Source organism: Carettochelys insculpta, chromosome 1 (genome assembly GCF_033958435.1).
Source record: "Carettochelys insculpta isolate YL-2023 chromosome 1, ASM3395843v1, whole genome shotgun sequence".
NCBI classification, from domain to species: Eukaryota; Metazoa; Chordata; order Testudines; family Carettochelyidae; genus Carettochelys; species Carettochelys insculpta.
The window spans coordinates 8061423-8080631 of NC_134137.1; the positions used below are offsets into that span (position 1 = coordinate 8061423).

The window sequence follows — 19209 nt, forward strand, 5'->3', positions numbered from 1 at the left end:
ATGAAGGTTACGTACAGGGGGAATTCCACTGAAGCGACTGTTCTATGATGACTCTGAAGTTGCTGTTTGTTCAGTACAAGATCTCTTGCTTCGGAAGCCGGCCTGTTCTTCCCTGACATGATCAGGTTATGGTTATTTTGAATTTGGGGGTGGACCTTTTTTCATTTGCTCTGGTTAATGACTAGATTCTTTCCCCTGTAGTCTGTAACTTCTAAGATGAATCCCAGGGAAGTAATTTTCTGTACTGCAACTGGTATGATTGAGATTATTTTCTCTTGCTTTGTGAATCAATTACGTTTTTAAAGCAAGTGATCTGATTCCTGTGTCCTGAGAAGGGTCTGTGTATATTCATACCTAAGACTGAATGATCAGTTATCAGATTACAGCTTTTAGTGTCTAAGATCTTTCCTGAGCGAGGGTTAAGAGCCTGGAGTACCTTACAGGGAGACATCCCCAGTGTGTCTTTCTGGGTTAAAGGTTTTTTTTTCTCACTTGGGTGGCGGCAGCAACTACCCTGCAAGGTCAGGGAATCTGTGACCTTAGGGAGCTTTTCAAGCAAAGCCTTTTACAGGCGAGATATGTTTTAAGATTTTGTGAAACCCCGCTTTTTGCACTCAGAGTGTCAGACTGGGTAGGCAGCCCTGACAGGGCATCATCTCAGTATCTGTAAAGCAACAGTCTCCTGTGGCTCCCTGGTAAGACTGTGCCATCCAGGAGAGGCCCAGATCCCAGCAGCAAGGCATAGCAGCCCCAAGTTCTTCCAGCAGCAGAGAGAGAACCTGTCTGGGACTGCAGGGGAGAAGCTATTGCCTCCAATTCTCCCCGACTCTGAAAAAGCCCCAGGGACACCACGCCCTGGAAAATAGTGACTGAAATGAACTTACATCAGTGTGGACAAGCTATGCAAAATGAGCCCCCCTTGTGAGGCTGTATAATACAGGGATAATGAGAGCTTGGGATTTATAAGTCGCAGCAAGGAGATGAACTGTACTCTGCAGCCGACGTATCCAGTTGTGGTGTACACAATTTACAGAGATAATAAGCAACTGGAAAGGGGACAAAAAGAGCTGTGAAAATAAATTTGGGGGCTGGAGAGGAAACCTGCCAGTGTAGCAAGAGATTTAAAGAGCTCTCTCTGGTTAGCTCAGGGATCAGCAACCTTTCCGCGATTGAGTGCCGAAATTTGACTTTTGTCCTGTATGTATGGTTCGAGTGCTGGCGATGCTTTTAATTGTCCTATGTACAAGAAGCTTAATTAATAAATAAATAAAGATGCAGAGCTTTACCATTCAGGTGGTGGTTGGTAGCATTAGCTGGTCTTTTGTTCGTGTACAGGCAGCTTGGCTTTGAGCAAGCTCACTGCTGCATGGAGGAGAACGGATGGGGCTGAGGTCCCATATCGAATGCTGATGAAAATCAACTCATTTGCTGCTCTTCCCCCGTGCTGGAGGTTGCTGACCTCCAGGTTAGCTGGTGAAACAGGAGGTCGAGAGATGGCTTGATATGCATATACCAGCACTTTCCAGGGGAGAAAATCCAGAGTACTAAAGGGCTCTGTTGTCCAATCTTAGAAGACAGAACCAGAACCCATGGCTGAGAGCCTAAGCCAGGCAAATTGAAATTAGAAAGAAGGAACAAGTTTTTCACAAAAACCAAGTGGTCCTGCTGCACTGCAAAGACTAACCAATGTGTTTACTAGGTAATGTGCTTCTGAGACCCCTTTTTGAATAACCAGAAAAATCAACCAAGGCAAATCTGGAGCATTTCCCAGCTGCTGCTGTCTCTAATCCAAGGGTTAGACAGTTTCCTAGAAAATACTCCCCAATCAGACATGATTGGTGTCGATGTAAAGGTAACAGTGCAATCCTGCACCCTGTGCTACACAGGTCAGACTAGAAGATCTGTGAACCTTTTTAGCCTTAAACACTGTGACTCTGGGAAGTAGCGGCCCTGCGTGAACCCACACTGCCTGCTTCATGGAGAAGACTCCTCACAGCAGGAGGCACTTGGTTGTGCAGTCAAAGGGAGACAGCCTGAGACCTGGTCCCCAAGCATGGCTGCTCCTGTTCAGATAGCCTCTCCCATTTTACTCTGACTCCACTCCTATTTCTGACATTGGAATTTTCACCAATACTTTCAATGAAACCTAGGGCTGTCTCAGTTTCCCCTACATATTCAGGGCTATATAGGGGCTGGCATAGGGTTGTTTGTTTTCAGGGCAGGCTAAGACACATGCGTGAATGGTGCCTAGCTGCTTGAGACTTGGGCACCAGAGATTTTGGATATGTCTACACAGCAACTAGACACCCGCGGCTGGCCTATGCCAGCCAATTCTGGCTTGCAGGGCTGTGTCATTGTTCTCTTCATTACTTATCTCTTTGACAGTTTTTGCATCATCTGCAGATTTTATCAAGGACGATTTTGTTTGCTTCCAGCTCCTCGATAAGAGTATAGCCTAGATGACATCACAGTGGCTATGTCTGCACTATCCCCAGAGCTTCCAAAGGGGCATAATGAACCTAATTGAAATATGCTAATGAGGCACTTTCATGAATATGCAGTGCCTCGTTATCATAATAGTGGTCACAACACTCTGAAAGTGCCATTTTTGATCACATGTGGCTTGTCTACACAGTGTCCTTTCCGAAAGGACCCTGCACACTTGGAAATCCCCTTGTTCCTATTTAGTTACAGGAATAAGGGGATTTCCAAATGTGTGGGGTCCTTTCAAAAAGGACCCCGTGTAGACAAGCCACATGCCATCGAAAGTGGCACTTGTGAAGTGCCATGGCTGCCATTATGCTAATGAGACACTGCATATTCATGGCAGCACTCCATTAGCATCTTTCAGTTAGGTTCATTATCATGCCCCTTTCAAAGTTCTGGGGCTCGCATAGACACAACCAGTGTGGCGAACGGAGTGACATCCACCCACCCCTCACTCGATGCACACACCCCACCACTTTGCGGGAAAAGCGCATAGTGGTCACTACTGCTGCAGCTGCAGCCATGGCCCAGAGCAGCTATTGCCACTCCAGCTGCAGCTCCAGCAGTGGGGCTGGCAGCTGGGGGAGTGGCAGTGCATGTTTCTAGTCACAGGGCCCAGCAGTCTCCAGCCATGGGGCCTGGCCATTGGGGGAAGGGCAAGAAAGTGTGTCACCAGCAATTGAGGGGACTGGTGGCTGGCTCTGCATGGGGGGGTGGCACCAGGCACTGTAGGGCCAGGGAGAGGGGGCTGGTGCCTGGCACCCTGGAGGGAGTGTGTGGCGATCAGGATGAATCCTATTGGACGCCAGTGGCCTAGGGTCAAAACTAGATCCCTGCAAGACCCAAATAGAAACATCTACTCAGTGATTTCCCATTTTTATCAGGTTTGAGACCTATGCATTAGCCAGGTTTGAATTCACTGAATGGGCATCTGAGACAGCCATTTTTGTTTTATTTCACATGAACATTGTGCGCACCTCAGTTTTTCCAGCTGCTGGACTCTGCTCCTTCATGGTGACAATCCATCTTGAGAGCGCACACATTAGAGAGGAGGGCCTAAATTTGCCCAGGTCACTGGGTTGAGTAACTCTCTTCAACACAGACTTGGAGGAAGAGATGTGAAACAGTTGCAGGGTTCTGTAGTGTTCTCATTAAGCGTTTGTGCATGCCAGTTTCCCTGTGTTCTGTTTAACAAGGAGGAAAAGATTTGCTGTTCGAGAGAACCAGGTACAACCTTTGTCCCAGCTCGAGATGAGGGACCCTAACAACCAGTGAGCTGCTGACTTGGAAGGGAGCCAGTTGCACCCAGCACTAGAACCATGGGCTGCAGAGAAGACCACAGAGCAACAGGGGGAAAAAAGGAGGGCAGGCTCCAGTGACCTATTCATGTGGAACAAATGGCAAAAACCCACCCTGAGAAACAGCTGGATAAAGATAAGTGACTTGACTTAAATCCTTGTACTCTGAGTGGAGAACAGGCCATCTACAAGTCTCCACTTCGCTGAGTTAGGACAAAGCTTCTGACTCCAGCACTTAGCTGCTGTCCTTCAATATCTCATCTTCTCCACATTGTCTGAAGTGTTCCTCTTTTCCATTGTTCTTAGGGGTTCCATTTGAAAAGTTTATGGCCTATTCTAGATGATAGTTTTCCAAGTATAACCTATCCCTCCCCTCTTTCTTCTCTTGATTTAGACATCAAGTGGTTCCCGACCTGTCCTCAAGTGCACATGATTAAGTCTTAACATGTAATGCAAAAGATGTACTTCAGGCATCTCATGATCACGAATGGCTGTGGCTTGAGAGTTGAAGACTATTTAGTACACCAGGTATCACATGCATAGACCACTCAGCAAGTGGCTGATACCAAATAAAATCTTGAGTTATACACCTGTCTCACCCCAAAGGAAACAGTAAGAAGTGGCACTGGTGTGACTCTTGTAACTTTCAACCTCAGAGCATTGACCTGGGATGTATGAGAGCCATGTTTAATTCCCCTCACCTTGAAGGGAACAAAAGGAGTCCCTTACCCTAGGCTGCCTGAGATGTGGCAAACTAATCTCTTGCTGCAGCTACTCTATAACCAACAGATAAAGCAGGGGAACTGGAGCCAGGATCTCCCAACTACTGAAGTATGGACATTCCTTCTGTCCTCTTATTTAAGAGTGGAATAGGCATTAGCCTAGAGAGAGCAAGAGAAGGAATGAATAACCCCAATAAAAGCTACACATTCTGTATCTAAATAGGGCTCTACTTATTAGATCCAAAAAACACATGGGAAGAGTGCTTCACTAAATATATAATGTCCCCTCACTGAAACCCCACTGTATTGTTCACATAGCTCATACCGGGGAACAAACAGATTTTTACATGGAAAGAGGACTCCTACAAGGCAAGACAAATTCATTCATCCATTCTCTGCTCATGAAGTCCTCCTTCCCCACTGCTTTTTGAGCACTTAGAACTGAGACGAGCATAGAGTTATATACTCAATATACATGCAACAGATGCAGCAAGGACTGTCACTCTCGTGTGGGCCTTCAGTCAACTCTGCAAATGACGACTCCAAATGGAACTACGAAGGGCGCAATCCATAGTCTACATAGACTAAAGGACGCTACTACTACTACTACTAGCAGCAGCAGCACTCCTGGAGATACCCTAGAGGGACCTGAAGCAAGACCAAGTCCTGTAGTCACATGGCCCTAGACATGCTATCCTTACACATTTAAGAGTACACATTTAACAGGTTTTTACAAAAGTTTTATTCATCCTCATCATTCATCGCCTTTAAAACTTCTGGAACTGCTTCTTGGTGCCAGCAGCCTTTGTGACCTTGAGGACATTGAATCGGACTGTCTTGCTGAGGGGACGGCATTCCCCCACAGTCACAATATCCCCAATCTGGACATCCCTGGAAAAAAGCACAGCCGCTTTTAGAACAGCTACATGAACAGCAGGTTCTTCAACATCAAGAATTTGTTCTTACAGCACAGCACTGGGAAAAAAACCAAACAATTCAGCAAGACAATACTGAGAAACAGGTCTCATGAACCTGATTTAAGGACCTGCTATTACCTAAGCTTCAAACAGGTGGCACAAGCTTTCAGTGACAGGTCCTCCCTCCACCTTAAACCAGGACTTCCTAGCCTTCTTTTGGCACATGTCGGGAAATGCCTATACATAAGGCCATATACAGAGTTCACACACGAGAATACTAAATTAGAACTAAGGAATGAGAGTTAGAGGACACATCACCCAGGTTAAAACCAGGTGTTTTCCTTGCAATCCTCACACAGACACCTGGAAAAATCCTCTGGCTTGATTCTCGGTCACCTGAATTTGGACCACATTGGTTATCCTGGATCTTCCGGAGACTAGAAAATGAAAGTGATGTTAAGCTACAGGGCACCACCCTTGCCTCCCTTCTCAGTATATTCATGTTTACCCATCACTTGAAAGTTTTTTTTTTTGTTTTTTCCAAGATCTCTAAGTATTTTAGAAATACTTACGGAGCTCTACAAGCTCCAAGGAAGTTATTCACAATAATAAAACAAGTCAGCATGAATTATTAGATTAAGTTCCCTACCTTAAGCACTACAAGAAGGCTTTTGTCCTGGAAAACTAAAATTTTATTAACTGGACAGTCACATGCAGACAGCTCACATTGTAAGTTTTCCCCACCCATACAGGTTTAACAGTTAGCCAGAAAGGACCTCCACAGAGAAGCATTCGCAACTAGGAACAGCCACACCAGAACATGTTTTATGGTTCAGCATTGCCAAACTGGCATTTTCAGCAGTCCCCCTTCACCAGACAGGGCTCTGCAGACCATCGTGAGTTTAGACATCACAACCACCAAACAAGTTCTAGGTCAGGAGGGCAAATGCACAGCTCTGTGTATTTTTTTAGTATGGACCCACTTATGTTACCTTCGTATAGAAAACTTCAGTCACCAACTACAATACGAAGTATCTCACTGGGTTTAGACTGATCATCATATTTAGCACATGCAGCACATCAATATGAAAGCACTTTCATGCTAACCTTCCCACCAAGCTGGCAAAACAGGTAAGTGATTCCCACATTACACAAAGGGAAGTAGAAGATAACCAGCTTGCTTGTGGTGCCAGTCCATATTAGAATGGATTTACACAACTATCCTGCCCATCTCTGCAAACAGGATTCCTATCTGAGTTAGAGAGTGGTCCAGCCTACGTAACATCTGATCAGTGTTCAGAGTAGCAGTGCTCTGCTCTTTCCTTCCATTCACTGATAGACAGAGAACCTTTTACTACTCTGGAGCTCACCTGAAGCAGGGAGAAAGGTGCACGGACATATTCTTATGGCGTTTCTCAAAACGGTTGTATTTGCGGATATAGTGTAAATAATCCCTGCGGATGACGATAGTACGCTGCATCTTCATCTTGGTAACCACACCTGAGGGGAATAAGGAAGTTAGAGGCGGGGAAGGTGTGGTGTTTAATCAGAAGTTAGCATTTCACTGAAGCCTAGGATACAAAGTTATTCCAGTAGTTGTGCTGGGCAAGTTTTTTTTTTTTTTTTTTAAACAAACTGAAAACTAACAGCAATGTTGTGTTATAAGCCCTAGTGCAGACACAGACAAGTCTAATTGTTCGCATGCCAGTACATCTTTGCTGGTAGAGGGAACAGACAACTGCAGCCATGACCAAACGGCTTCGCAAGTTTGGGGCTACAGCCATGCCACTGCGGAAAATTGATTTGCTCAGGGTTGATTTTCCAAGGTTTCATTTCATGCAGGATGTAGTGAGTCAGTATGGCCTCCTGAAGACCCGGAGGCAGGGGAGGCTATGCAGAGGCCCTGGTGGGCGGGGCTGGAGCCAGGAGACCAGAGGCCCGCCCCCAGGGCTAGAAGAGCCAAGGGCACGACTCAGGACCCATTCACGCCCGGGCCGCTGGGCAGGGAGGACGTGCCTGCACGAGCTCCGCGGCGCCAAAGGGAGAGGGCCTGCTGCTGCCCAGCCAGGCCGGAGGAGCAAGCCACCAGCGGCTCCAAGCAATCCCAGGTCCATATGCCCCAAGGGGACTACCCGACTTCCCAGACCTACCAGGACCTTCACGCCAGCGGAGACCCCCCACCTTGGAAGAGGCCCCAGGAGCGGGCTGCCCCAGAGTCCTGGCGGATCCTTACAGCATTCAGGCCCAGGATCGCCTCGGGTCTCCTGTATTACCGCCGCCCGACTACCCCAATGACATTGTTATGGACGACTGGCCGGAGCCCCCGAAGGTGGATGACCTGGAGGAGACCGACCTAGGGGGACCCCTTGATCAGATGGACTGGGACCTTCTGCCAGCAGAGGTAGAGGTAGGAAGTGGCCCAGGGAACAACGCTCACGAACCCATGGCAGTGTGTTGCGGCCTGGATCCCCACTGCCGTGGTTGCGTGTGAGCGACCCACCGGGCCAGGTCGCAGTGGAGTGGGAGGGCCTGCGACCCCCTACCCCTCCTTGACAGGGCCAGCCTGTGCTGGGCCTGTGCGAAAACCCCTTGTGTTGCTGCTCCGCCCCAAACTGAGGGCTGGGCCTGCGCCTAAACCCTTGGGTTGCTGCCCCGCCCCAAACTGAGGGCTGGGCTTGTGTTTAACCCTTGTATTGCTGCCCCGCCCCAAACTAAAGGCTGGGCCCAGAACTGTGTTATTACTTGGGACTGCTGCCCCACCCTGGACTGAGGGCTGGGCCCAGAACTGTGTTATTACTTGGGACTGCTGCCTCGCCCTGGACTGAGGGCTGGGCCCAGAACTGTGTTATTACTTGGGACTGCTGCCCCGCCCTGGACTGAGGGCTGGGCCCAGAACTGTGTTATTACTTGGGACTGCTGCCCTGCCCTGGACTGAGGGCTGGGCCTAGAATTGTACTATTACCTGTGAACTGCTGCCCTGTCCTGGACTGAGGGCTGGGCCCAGAACTATACAACTCTTGTGAACTGTGGCCCCACCCTAGATTGAGGGCTGGGGCCTGTATGGTGTTGTAGCGGTGAGCCGCTGACCACCCGAACTGTGTATGGGCTGGTGCTCTAACCCCCTTTTTGCTGCCGCCCGCCCTAGGCCAAGGGGCTGGGCGTCTCTGGACTTGTTACACAGGAGCAAAATGCTGCTGCCAGGGAATCAAAGTTGACCCATGTACTCCTCACGAGGGGCGAGGAATAAGGAAGGCGGAAGGGAAAAAACTCCCATTGACCTGTCGCATAGACAGGCATACAAGTTGACCGCAGAGAAACTGATTTTCAGCTACACCAATTGTGTAGTTAACTGTGTATCAGCAGTCGCCATCTATGTCTAGTGTAGAGACAGCCTTAGATAAACCAGTGTAAGAAGAATGGCAAAAGTCTTCATAAAAATAAGGCCTGAACTTTCCCAAAAAAATTCTTAGTTTGGGGAGTAGAACTCAGATAATGTGTTAGAATAAAGACGACCACCAGTTATATAGAAAGTTTTCCTATTCTGTTTTTTTTAAACTCTTAGCAGTAGTGTAATAAAATTAATTCTGTGAAGTACAGCACATAGAAGGAACACCTTATAAAGTTTAAGCATCAAATTTGATTCTACAGATTGGTGATGGAGACTTGAGCTGCAACATCCTTTGGGGAAGGTAATGGTCATTAGTTACTCCTAATACTTGATAAGGATTGATTAGAAATTCATTACTCAGCATTTAACCTTTAAAGGATTCTATCAGGTAACTGGACAACTTTCGCAAGTCTGAAGACTCAATGTATTTTTTAAAAGCAGCATGACCCCCTGATGTTGACGTTCCTTTCACTATTGGGTCAAGTATTCTACTTAAGCGTAAAGCACTTCTTCAAAGATGAAAGGTAGCAGCTATCCTCAAAAGGCTACTGCCACTGTCTCCTGGGTCCTTGTGCCAGGCATCAGCAAAGCCATTTTGGCAGAATCGTCACAGTCCCTTCACCATAAGACTTGGAAGACCATCGTGAGAATAGCATCATTTGCAGCTCAGGACCACAGCAGCAGTGAAAAGGGGAGACAACGTTTACTGTCCTGATTGGGTTTGTATGATGACTAAGGACACACCTAGTGGGTTGGAATCTGAGATCCAAAGACATGTGCTCCACATTAAAAATAATGCATGGCTGCCACCTTACACAGTAACCACTATAAGCTGGTAACTCTAATTCCAGCAGACTCAAACTCAAGGACATCTGTAATTTCTTCTATTCTATGCAAATTCCAAACTATCAGTTTTACTCAGATGCACATTTTGTTTAACTGATGGATCCAAATTCAGCAACAGCTCTACGCTTGCAGGCCTGCGAAGGCTTTTCCCCGCAGGCTGTTCATGTAATAAAAAAGTTTTGAAATGTATTGGAAATAACAATTCTACTCAAAGAGCAGAAGTATTTCTTAGGCCTTACCTGACAGAATACGACCACGAATAGAGACATTTCCAGTGAAAGGACATTTCTTGTCAATGTACGTTCCCTCAATGGCCTGAAAACAGAGAAGTCAGACATGACTGTTTTGCAGCTAAAAAAATCACTAAGTACTGCAGAACTTGCTGCACCCCAGAGAATGGATTTGCATGGCTACAACTGTATGTTTAAGCACTATTACCCTTTTTACCATTTGAATATACTGACATCAGCAAGGCCACTCGGCAACTGTCGTCAAAGCCCATTCCCTAATGGGACTCGGAAGACCATTGTGAGAACAAACATCACATGTCAGCAAAGGAAAAGCACCATCCTGATGTTCACAGAAACTGCTTCCATCAACTCCGGAGTTATTCACTGGCTGCTAACCAGTTATTTTGACAAAAATGACTTGGCCATTTCCAGACAAGCTTGATTTTTATTATTTGTCTAATGGACTTCAATTTTCCAGCCCAAACTCAATACTACAGCTATATTAAGCCTTTCACGAAAAATTAAGGCTAAACAAGCATTCCTCAAAATCACAAACTCCTTCCCAGCACCACGTACAGAACAAACTAGTGAGTAACCCAAAAGGAACAGAAAGCCAGAACTGGGAATATCCGTGGCTTGGTTCATTTTTATTCACCCACGATCTTATACCTCTTTGGGGGTCTTGAAACCTAAGCCAATGTTCCTGTAGTATCGAGGGAGCTTCTCCTTGCCTCCCTCTCCCAGAAGCACACGCTTCTTGTTCTGGAAGATGGTAGGCTGCTTCTGATAGGCCCTCTCGGTCTGTTTGGAAAAGAAAGCAAAATTAAGGTGAAGAATTTCACCATAATAACGCAGCTACCACCAGCAACCTCGTGCCTTCTGAGGGCTCCGAGCGGAACACCTGAACAGAGACTTCACATCAGGACGCCCAAGTGGCTCTCAAAAGCAGGGGTGCATGAAGTGGGGGGTTTGCCTTTCCTGGTGGGTGCAATACGATCAGCTGCTGAGTCTCAGGGTCACCCGTGTCTCACTGAAACAGGTCACTGCTTTGTCTACCTGCATCCATGTCCATTTACCGACTGATGGTCTTTACACGCGGCCGACTTGTTTTCTCGTACTGCTAAAAGGAACTCGGCTTTTCTTCCGCCCGCCATATAAACAGAGCCCAGAAGTCCGGGGGCGGGGGGGCGCTAACCGCAGGGTCGGGAAGTGCCCCCCCCCACCCGCACAGGTCGCTCACCCCGGCGCTGCAGGTTCAGTGACAGCGGCACCGCTGTGGCGGCGAGCGCAGCCCGGACCAGCCCAGCCGAGGGCGGCCGTCCCCTCCCCGGCCCGGCGGCGCTCAGCACCGGCACAGCCGCAGGGCGGCGAGAGCCGGGCTCGGGAGGGACGAGGCCAGCGCCACTGCGGGGAAAACGCCCGGCCCGGGCAGCGCTGACCCAGTCCCGCTCGGACGGTCTCTGCCCCGGCGGCTCGCGCAGAGACACGCTCCCAGCGGCCCTCCGGGGCCCGGCCACGCCCGTCCCTCGGAGCCAGGCCGGCGGGAACCAGAGGGCTCGGGCCGCTGCCCGCCCCCCGACGCGCAGGAGCAGAACCCGCGCGACCCCCCCTCCCCCGCCGGCGCGGAGCCCCGACCTGCGTGTCCGCCATCTTGCGCTGCGCGAGGCAAAAGAGGCCTCCGCCGCGAGTGGCGGCGGCTTATCCGCCGCGCGCCGGAAGTGACCTCAGGACGCACAGGGAGCGCGAGGGACGTTCGCTTCAAACGACAGAGGGTTGGGCGGGGGGGGCTGAGTACCAACTGGGCGAGGGGTTCTCAGACCTTCCCTCCCCCCTGCGCCAAAGCCTGCGAGGGAGCGGCGATTGGCCTTCCCTCCCGCCACTCTATGCCGTCAGCCAATGCTCGGCGAGGCTACGCGGCACACGCCCCCATCACTCTGAGGGGCAGCTCGCTCCCCTCTCCCGCCTTCTCCGTTTTGTGTGACGTGAAGGGCGGCTGTAAGAGCTGATTGGCGGAGAGAGCGGGTTCCGCTGTGCCGCGGTCTCTTCAGAGCCGGGCGCTGGGCCCAGGGCTTCCCACGGGACCTGTGGGGGGGCGGGGCAGGGCGAACTGGGCGGGGTCTCTCCAGGGGCATTGCGGGGAGACGGGGCTGGGCGAACTGGGCGGGGTCTCTCCAGGGGCACTGCGGGGGGCGGGGCAGGGCGAACTGGGCGGGGTCTCTCCAGAGGCATTGCGGGGGCGGGGCTGGGCGAACTGGGCGGGGTCTCCAAAGGGGCACTGCGGGGGACGGGTAGGGCGAACTGGGCGGGGTCTCTCCAGGGGCATTGCGGGGGGACGGGTAGGGCGAACTGGGCGGGGTCTCTCCAGGGGCATTGCGGGGGCGGGGCAGGGCGAACTGGGCGGGGTCTCTCCAGCGGCATTGCGGGGGCGGGGCAGGGCGAACTGGGCGGGGTCTCTCCAGCGGCATTGCGGGGGCGGGACAGGGCGAACTGGGCGGGGTCTCTCCAGGGGCACTGCGGGGGACGGGGCAGGGCGAACTGGGCGGGGTCTCTCCAGGGGCATTGCGGGGGGGGCGGGGCAGGGCTAACTGGGCGGGGTCTCTCCAGGGGCATTGCGGGGGGGCAGGGCAGGGCGAACTGGGCGGGGTCTCTCCAGGGGCATTGCGGGGGCGGGGCAGGGCGAACTGGGCGGGGTCTCTCCAGGGGCATTGCGGGGGGACGGGGCAGGGCGAACTGGGCGGGGTCTTTCCAGGGGCATTGCGGGGGGACGGGGCTGGGCGAACTGGGCGGGGTCTCCAAAGGGGCACTGCGGGGGGCGGGGCAGGACGAACTGGGCGGGGTCTCTTCAGGGGTGCTGCTCTTGCCTGGGCTTTCCCCGGGCACTCCACATGCTCGCCCCCTCCCGCCCCCCGAAGCCTCCCCGAGACTCTGTGGTAAACCAGGAGGTTTTATTGGGTGTCTGGACACAGCGCAGGACCGTCTCCAGCCCCTCAGGCCTGGTGTCCTCCAGCACAGCCCGTCCAGGCCCCTCCCGCAACCAGGCTCCCTGTGCTTTGTCCTTCCTCCCCTGAACAGGTCACTGGGGTCTGACTCTGCCTCTCTTGTCCCCCGGGATCCTTTCTCCCCAGCCCGTGGTTCTCTGGCTGGCCAGAACGCGCTGCCTCCCAAGTCACCGGGTCACTGCTCGTTAGGGTCCCCCATCAGGAGTGGGACAAAGGTCACGTGGTCCCCTGTAACAACAAATCCTCTTCCACCAGCCTGTTAAACCGGGAGCAGCACGCAGGAAAGCTGAGGGGTACACAAGGATTACTGACCTTACAACTCCTGCCCAACCGTGTCACAGCTCCCCTTTTCAAGCCTGTGTTCAAGGGGTTCATGCCAGCCAATGACCTGGGAAAGTGCAGCCCCCCATCCCTCCTGGGACAAAACATTGGCTTCAACCAGTGCTCATCTTAAAATGGAGAATCCCCATATAGTAACCCTGAAGAAGCTGAATTCAGCATTCTGAGAAACTGAGGCACACACACAATATTCACGTGAAACACAACAAAAGTGGCCAGCTGTGTCTCGTGCACATTCAGTGGATTCAAACCTGGCTAATGCACAGGTCTCAAAGTCTGATAAAAATGGACAATCATCCCTGAGTAGTTGTTTATCGCTGGGCCCTGCAGGGATCTGTTCTTGTCCCTAAACTACATAAGCACTGTATTCAGTGAGCCAGAAGCAAACAAAAATTGTCCCTGATGAAATTGCAGAGGTTGCATAAACTGTTGAAAAGGTAAGTAATGAAGAGGATAATGACAAAACCCTGCATGTCTGAATCGGTTGGCATGGGCCAGCCATGGGTCTCGAGTTGCTGTGTAAACATACCCAAACACATTAGAGGTCAAGAGGTCAAATTTCGGCACTCTGCCTTGGAAAGGTTGCTGACCACTGAGCTAACTGGAAAGCTCTCTAAGTCTTTTGTGACATGGGCATGTCTCCACTCCAGGCCCCAAATCATATTTGTGGCTCTTTTCTGCCTCTTTAATTTTGCATCATCTCTGTACATTGCAACGAAGGGTCCTGTGGCACCTTATAGACTAACAGAAAAGTTTTGAACATGAGCTTTTGTGAGCACAGACTCACTTCATCAGATGCTGGTCTTGGAAATCTGCAGGGCCAGGTATAAATAAGCCAGAGCAAGGGTGGGGATAACAAGGTTAGCTCAGTCAGCAAGGGTGAGGCTTACTACCAGCAGTTGATCTGGAGGTGTGAACACCAAGGGAGGGGAAGCTGCTTTTGTATTTAGCCAGCCATTCACAGTCTTTGTTTCAGCCTGAGCTGAGGGCGTCAAATTTGCAGATGAATTGTAGCTCAGCAATTTCTCTTTGGTGTCTGGTCCTGAAATTTCTTTGCTGTAGGATAGCTATTTTTAAGTCTGCTACTGTGTGGCGTGGGAGATTGAAGTGCTCTCCTATGGGTTTTTGTATGTTGCCATTTCTGATCTCTGATTTGTGTGCGTTTATTCTTTTACGTAGAGACTGTCCAGTTTGTCCGATGTCTATAGCAGAGGGGCATTGCTGGCACATGATGGCATAAATTATATTGGTAGATGTGCAGCTGAATGAACCCATGATGGTGTGGCTGATCTGGTTAGGTCCTGTAATGGTGTTTCTGGTGTAGATATGTGGGCAGAGCTGGCAACGAGGTTTGTTGCATGGATGGGTCCCTGAGTTAGAGTGACTGCGGTGCGGTGTATAGTTGCTGGTTAGGATTTGCTTCAGGTTGGCAGGTTGCCTGTGGGCAAGGACTGGTCTGCCTCCCAAGGCCTGTGAAAGTGGGGGATCATTGTCCAGGATGGGTTGTAAATCCCTGATGATGCTCTGTAGAGGTTTTAGCTGAGGGCTGTAGGTGATGGCTACTGCTGTTCTGTTGGTTTCTCTCTTGGGCTTGTCCTCTGTATATTGTGGACACAAGAGCTGGCTGTACTTTTGGCACCAGAGTACACTTCAGCTCCCTGCTGCAATTTATACACCCAAGGTCCAGTTATCTTTGTATAACACAGCCTCACACTGGGGACTCATTTCACTTCCTTTGGTCACAATGACATAAGATCATTTCAGTTGCTGATTTCCAAGACATAGTGTCCCATGTTGTGCTATGGATCTGGGGCTGGTTTAGGGTCAGGGAAGGGAAGTAGAGGCAACGGCTTCTCTGCATTACCTGACAGGTTCACTCTCTTTGCTGCTGGGGGAACTTGGGGCTGCCATGCCTTGCAGCTGGGATCTGAGTCTTTCCTGGATGGTGCAATCTAGCCAGTAGCAACAGGAAGCTGCTGCTTTACAGATGCTGAGATGATTGTCCCAGGAGGGAGCACAATGTGCAAAGGTTTCTCTGCTGAGGGGAACTGGCTGAGTGGCTTTTGAATGAGAGCGTCCCAAGTGGGCCTCGGTGAGCAAGTAACTGTGCCCCGCAGGATCGCCCTGACAACCCGCTGCCGGATCTCCCTTGTCCTCACCCCATACACAATGGGGTTCAGCAGAGGCGGGAGCATGAGGTAGAGGTTGGCCAGAATAACGTGGATATGGGGAGCCACACGGGGGCCAAAACGATGGCTGAAGAAGGAGAAGAGGGCCGGGGTGTAGGAGATGAGGATGACACAGATGTGGGAGCTGCAGGTACCAAAGGCCTTGATCCGGGCCTCCCGGGACGAAAGGCGCAGCACTGCCCTGACAATCAGACAATAAGACAGGCCGATAAACAGCAGGTCCCCACCGATGACGAACAAAGCTGCGCTGAGGCCGTAGACCTGATTAATGATGGTGTTTCCACAAGCCAAGTTCACCACTGCCATGTGCTCGCAGTACGTGTGTGGGATAACATTGCCCCGGCAGAAGGACAGCCTCTTGATCAAGAAGGGACAGGGGCTCATGAGCAGCATCCCCCTGGCCAGAGCTGCCATGCACAGCTTGGCCACAAGGCGGCTGGTGAAGACTGAATTGTATTGCAAGGGCGCGCAGATGGCCACATAGCGATCCAGGGCCATGGCTAGCAGCACGCCAGACCACGTCATGGAAATGGAGTGGATGAAGAACAACTGGGCCAGGCAGGCTCCGGCATTGATCTCCCTGGCCTGGAACCAGAAGATGCAGAGCAGCTTTGGCTGGATACAGGCGGAGGATCCTAGATCAATGGCAGCCAGCATGCACAGGAAATAGCACATGGGTCGGTGCAGGGCGGGCTCTGTGGCAATGACCAGGAGAAGGGTGCAGTTCCCAACGATGATCACCACGTACATGGTGCACACGGGCACCGAGATCCAGAGGTGAGCTGCTTCCAGCCCCGGGATGCCCAGCAGCAGGAACGTGTCAGGGTTGGAAGGCGTCAGGTTGGCAGCCGACATGGTTGGCCCCTGGTGCCTCAGCTGTGCTCACCGGAGCTCATGTGGTCTGTGAGGAAGGGCACAATAAATCAGGGAAGGGAGACCAAGCCCAGGTGGAGGCCTGGCCTGTAACATGGGCACTGCCTGGTACTACTCATTGCAACCTCTAGGGTTGGCATTGCCAGCTCTGGCAGAAGCAAGCCCGGGGCAGGTGACCTCACATGCGACAGCACTGGGTCTGCTTGTCGGTATGATCATAGGTTGAGTCAACCATGGGCTTAAACCAGAGCGAGGGTGATGCTGCAGGAACCTAGTGGTCATTACCTCTTTGCCATTCAGGACGTCACGTGCCACATTGCAGCGTCCTGCAAATGGTGCCATGTAACTGCCCAGAACACTGTCCTGCCCCTACCCTGGCTAGACTTTACTAGCCCAGAATTTCCATCTAAAACCTGCTCAGGCCTTTGTGTTCTCAGGCCCAAGGAAGGAGCACCTGTCACTAAACAGAAGATGGGGTGGCACTCACAAATAAGGGGTAGAGGTATCACAGCAGTAAAGGTATTAGTTTGTATCCACAAAAACAATAAGAAGTCCTGTGTGCCTTATAGACTAACACAGTTTTTGGAGCATAGCTTTCATGGGCAAAGATGCACTTCGTCACATGCATGGTGGAATGTAACATAGAGTCTATATCCAAACCCACATATACAGCTCCTGCTGCATAAAGCGTAAGAACAGTCACACTGGGTAAGACTGAACATGCATCAAGCCTGCTATGTTGTCTTCTGATGGTGGCCAATACCAATTGCCAAAGAAGAAATGACCAGAACAGGGAATAATCATGGGATCCGTCCCCGGTCGCCCATTCACAGCTTCTGTCAAACAGCCTAGGGATACCACATCTGTCAATACTGGGTAATAGCCATTGATGGACCTATCCTCCATGAACTTATGTAGTACCTTTTTGAACCCTCTTATTACTCTTAGCTTTCACAGCATCCCTCAGTGAAAGGTTCCACAGGTCGCTTGTTATATGAAGAATTCTTCCTTACATTCCTTTTAAGTCTCCTGTCTTTTAATTTCATTTGCTGACCCCTAGTTCTTGCGGTATTAGGAGTAAATGAAATTCCTGATTTATTTTCTCCGTAACTGTCATGATTTTATAGACCTCTACCATATCCCCTCTGCACTCTTTTTTGAACCCCATCAGATTTCTTTCGGCTCAGTCCTCCAATTTGTCTAGCTTGTTATGGACCCTTTCACTAAACTCCATCATATCAACCTCTCCTCCTGGTTTAGTGGTGCAATCTCTCCCATCAGCCAAATTATTAGTGAAGATGTTGAACAAAACTGGTCCCATGACGAGACACTGAGGCACTGTGTTTGATAATGGCCACCAACTAGAGAGTCTTTGATCACTACCCATGGAGTCTGACCATCTAGTCAAGTTTCTATCCACCTTACAAGTCCATTAATCCAGGACATTCTTCTTTAACCTGCTGGCAAGAATACCGTGAGAGACCATGTCAAAGCACTGCTAAACTCAAGATATCTGATATCCACCACTTTCCCCATAGTCACACCACCAAATATCTCATCATAAGACTCAATTAGTTTGGTCAAGAATGATTTTCCCTATGGTGAATCTATGTTTACTAATCCTGATCACCTTCCTCTCCTCCAAGTGTTTCAAAATGGGTTTCTTGAGAACTTACTTCATGAATTTTCTAGAACTGAGGTGAGGCTGAGGCTGACCTTTCTGTATTTCTCCAGATCCTCTTTTTTTTATTAAAATGCAGAACCACATTTCCCTTTTTTTCAAATCATCAGGGACCTCTACTGATCACCACAAGTTTGGAAAGATAATCGCCAATGGCTCTGCAATCGTCTCAAACAACAGCCTTGGATACATTAGACGCACGTTTGGATTTGTGCCTATTCTTCAGCTTTTATAAATAGTCTCAAACCTGTTCTCTGACTATTGAAAGCTGCTCACCTCCTCCCCAGACTGTAGTACAAGATGCCATAATCGGGGGCCAACTTTGTCTTTGAAGACCAAGGCAGAAAAAATCCTTGAGTACTTCAGCTTTTTCCACATCACATGTCTCGAAGTTGCTTCTCCCATTCAGTAAGTGTCCTACACTTCCCCTGGTGTTCTTGTTGGTAACATACCTGTAGAAAGCCTTCTTGATATCCTTCACATCCTGTGCTAGCTGCAACTCCAATTGCCCTTTGTCCTTCCTAGTACACCCTTTCTGCTTGAACAATGGACCACGAGTAGACTGTGGAGCATCAGATGATTGTTCTTTTCTGTTCAGAACATAGCAGGGAAGGTATGAGATGTGAGAGATATTGGAAATAAATATACCACCCAGAGAAATACAGACCAATTAGTTTAACTTCAGCACCCATAAAGATACTGAGAAATTAATTTGCAAACCTCTAGAAGATAAGGAGATAAAGAACAATTGACATGGATTTCACAGGAGGAAATGATCTCAAACCAACCTTTTTTTTTTAAATATTGGAGTCACATTAGCTGTCTTTCAGTCAATAGGTACAGAAGCTGATTTAAAGGATAATTTACAAACTGCAGTTAATAGTTCCACAGATTCACATTTGAGTTGTTTCAGAACTCTTGGGCAAACGCCATCTGCTCCTGGTGACTTGTTGCTATTAAGTTTATCAATTTGTTTCAAAACCTCCTCAAATAACACCTCAATCTTGGACAATTCTTCAGATGTGTCACCGAAAAATAATGATCAGGTTTGGAAATCTCCCTAACATCCTCAGTGGTGAACACAGTAGCAAAGAATCCTTTTAGTTTCTCTGTAATGTCTTTACCATCTCTGAGTGCTCCCTTAGCATCTCAATCATGCAGTGGTCCCACTGGTTGTTGAGCAGGATTCCTGTCTCAGGTGTACTTAAAAAACATTTTGCTTTTGCTTTTTGAGTTTTTG

At 49.9% G+C, this 19209-nt stretch overlaps 2 protein-coding genes and 3 non-coding genes across 5 annotated transcripts; all 5 read right to left on the reverse strand.

Moving 5' to 3' along the window:
• Window positions 1-5225: 5225 nt before the first annotated feature.
• RPS11 (ribosomal protein S11) lies at window positions 5226-11659 on the reverse strand. Its single transcript, XM_074979208.1, has 5 exons — window positions 11524-11659; window positions 10558-10689; window positions 9898-9973; window positions 6795-6924; window positions 5226-5398 (listed from the first exon to the last, which is right to left on the reverse strand). The coding sequence occupies exons 1-5, from the start codon at window positions 11536-11538 to the stop codon at window positions 5275-5277; spliced, it is 477 nt and encodes a 158-aa protein (XP_074835309.1). The 5' UTR covers window positions 11539-11659; the 3' UTR covers window positions 5226-5274.
• On the reverse strand, window positions 6248-6342 carry LOC142007713 (small nucleolar RNA SNORD35). The gene has a single exon (XR_012643989.1). It is a non-coding gene; the product is annotated as a small nucleolar RNA SNORD35 (small nucleolar RNA).
• Window positions 9385-9476, reverse strand: LOC142007715 (small nucleolar RNA SNORD35). The gene has a single exon (XR_012643991.1). It is a non-coding gene; the product is annotated as a small nucleolar RNA SNORD35 (small nucleolar RNA).
• On the reverse strand, window positions 10115-10208 carry LOC142007714 (small nucleolar RNA SNORD35). The gene has a single exon (XR_012643990.1). It is a non-coding gene; the product is annotated as a small nucleolar RNA SNORD35 (small nucleolar RNA).
• A 3519-nt stretch (window positions 11660-15178) lies between the features above and the next one.
• LOC142007666 (olfactory receptor 52P1-like) lies at window positions 15179-16270 on the reverse strand. Its single transcript, XM_074984353.1, has one exon. It carries the CDS (start codon window positions 16268-16270, stop codon window positions 15179-15181), a length of 1092 nt encoding a protein of 363 aa, XP_074840454.1.
• Window positions 16271-19209: the final 2939 nt, after the last annotated feature.

What these genes read in the sequence shown, in the direction of transcription:
- LOC142007666 (XM_074984353.1), bottom strand. Translation starts at nt 16,270, where the DNA reads ATGTCGGCTGCCAACCTGACGCCTTCCAACCCTGACACGTTCCTGCTG.
- RPS11 (XM_074979208.1), bottom strand. An exon ending in TCGTGGTCGTATTCTGTCAG is followed by an intron (nt 6,925 to 9,897) that starts GTAAGGCCTAAG and finishes TATTCCCCTCAG; the next exon opens with GTGTGGTTACCAAGATGAAG. An exon ending in CACCTTTCTCCCTGCTTCAG is followed by an intron (nt 5,399 to 6,794) that starts GTGAGCTCCAGA and finishes GCTTTTTTCCAG; the next exon opens with GGATGTCCAGATTGGGGATA.